The 1,635-nt window shown below is 38.4% G+C and overlaps 1 protein-coding gene across 1 annotated transcript; it reads left to right on the top strand.

Moving 5' to 3' along the window:
* On the top strand, positions 1–1,030 carry LOC122600810 (protein Hikeshi). Its single transcript, XM_043773578.1, has 2 exons — positions 1–159; positions 252–1,030. The coding sequence occupies exons 1-2, from the start codon at positions 57–59 to the stop codon at positions 728–730; spliced, it is 582 nt and encodes a 193-aa protein (XP_043629513.1). The 5' UTR covers positions 1–56; the 3' UTR covers positions 731–1,030.
* The last annotated feature ends 605 nt before the right edge of the window (positions 1,031–1,635 follow it).

The raw sequence follows: 1,635 nt of genomic DNA, 5'->3' as shown, positions 1-1,635 counted from the left end.
TTTCATTGATCCATTACTTTCATAAAAAAACAAAACAAATCAAGAAAAAAAATAAAATGTTCGGTGTTGTATTCCCAAATCGGAGCTTTCCGATCGATATCTCTACATTCACTCAAATCGATACTTTCCACTGGCTTCTCGACATGAACACCTTTGTTGGTACGCTTACGATTTTTTTTTTTTTTTTGTTGATTAGATATATATATGTATAGATATATAAACTATATATATATAATAAATAATTATTGCAGGTGAAGCATACGATTCAATCGGAGAAGTTTGTATATTCCTTTTAAATAATTTCACACTTCCACCAGATAAAGCCTTAGCTGTATACATCCAATCACCTGGCTCGCCATTCGTTTTTGTCGGCGCCGTAACCCTAACTCGACCGTCCGCCGTCTTATCACTTCAATGGCCTGACGCCGCCGCCGTTGACGGCGGCGGCGGCGGTCTGCTCACGTCACCTGACGCCCCGCCGCTTTCGGCGAAAATCGGGGTTTCTGTTGAGGATTTAGCGGCGCTTCCGTCGCTAGATGTGTCGGCGGAGAAAAAGATCCAACGGATGGCGATGAAAGTTGGAGAGAATTTGTTTAATTTTATGCAGTCTTTTTGTGGTGTTGATGGTTCTAAGCTGGTTGTTCCAATGGATATTTTGGATCGGTGGTTTAAAAAGTTTCAGGATCGTTCGAAACGCGATCCTGAATACTTGAAAGGTTTCGCTTTGTGACTTTGTCGCGATTTTGTTAGTTGTTAGTAGTTAGTTTTTTTTTTCCTTTTTTTCAAGTAAAGGAGGATGACTGGATTTGAACCCGAGACCTCTAGAATTGCGGCATTTCTGCTACATTTAGTATGTACTTTGTTTCTAATTGTTAAATCTAGTTTTCTTGTTACGTACACTTTGTATGTTTGTTACATTTTAATCTAGTTTTAGGTCAACAATTGGCTCATCAAATCTAGTTATAGTGACTTAGTGTGCGCAAAAGCTTATTTTTTGAAATAGAACTTTAACTGAATAGCTTCTTACATATATGTATACATATGCTAACTCTCAAGAAATGCTTTGCTTTGAGCTTTCAATTGAGCTTCTATGCAAGTTTTTATGTATGTATTTACTTTTTCGAGTTGAGCCTCTGCATGTGTTTATAGGACTTGTCAGTACTGTTTAGGGAATGCATCTGCAGGTATTGGAAGTAGATACGCACGAGTATAATTAACTTAGATCGGCAATCGACCTTGTCTCCTCCTCTTGGTTTCGACTCCAAACATGCTGTTTTTGTCAATGATATGTTGACAATAGTAGTCGATAGAATGAGTGCTTTCCTGGATACCCAAGGGTGAAATAGTAGCCATAACCCCCCTTAAGTGGATGTCGTTGATTGTTATTACCCAGATCTCTTAAGGTCCGTGGACGTCTTACTGGTTCAGATTGCAATGTAGCATTTGCCACTAAGAAATTTAGCATAGTATTTGATGTGCAGAAGCTTGGGTAAACAAAAAAAAACCCTTGGGTAATACGTTACAAACCCGCCCTTTGCTGCAGAACCAAACTGTATGTATTAGAGCGATTAGTATACTTTAAAGTAAGATGAATATTAACGGTACAAGTACTTTGTCAGTTTGTTGGTCGTTTAG

Source organism: Erigeron canadensis, chromosome 5 (assembly GCF_010389155.1).
Source record: "Erigeron canadensis isolate Cc75 chromosome 5, C_canadensis_v1, whole genome shotgun sequence".
In the NCBI taxonomy this organism is placed as follows: domain Eukaryota; kingdom Viridiplantae; phylum Streptophyta; class Magnoliopsida; order Asterales; family Asteraceae; genus Erigeron; species Erigeron canadensis.
This window is presented reverse-complemented; position numbering and strand designations above follow the sequence as displayed.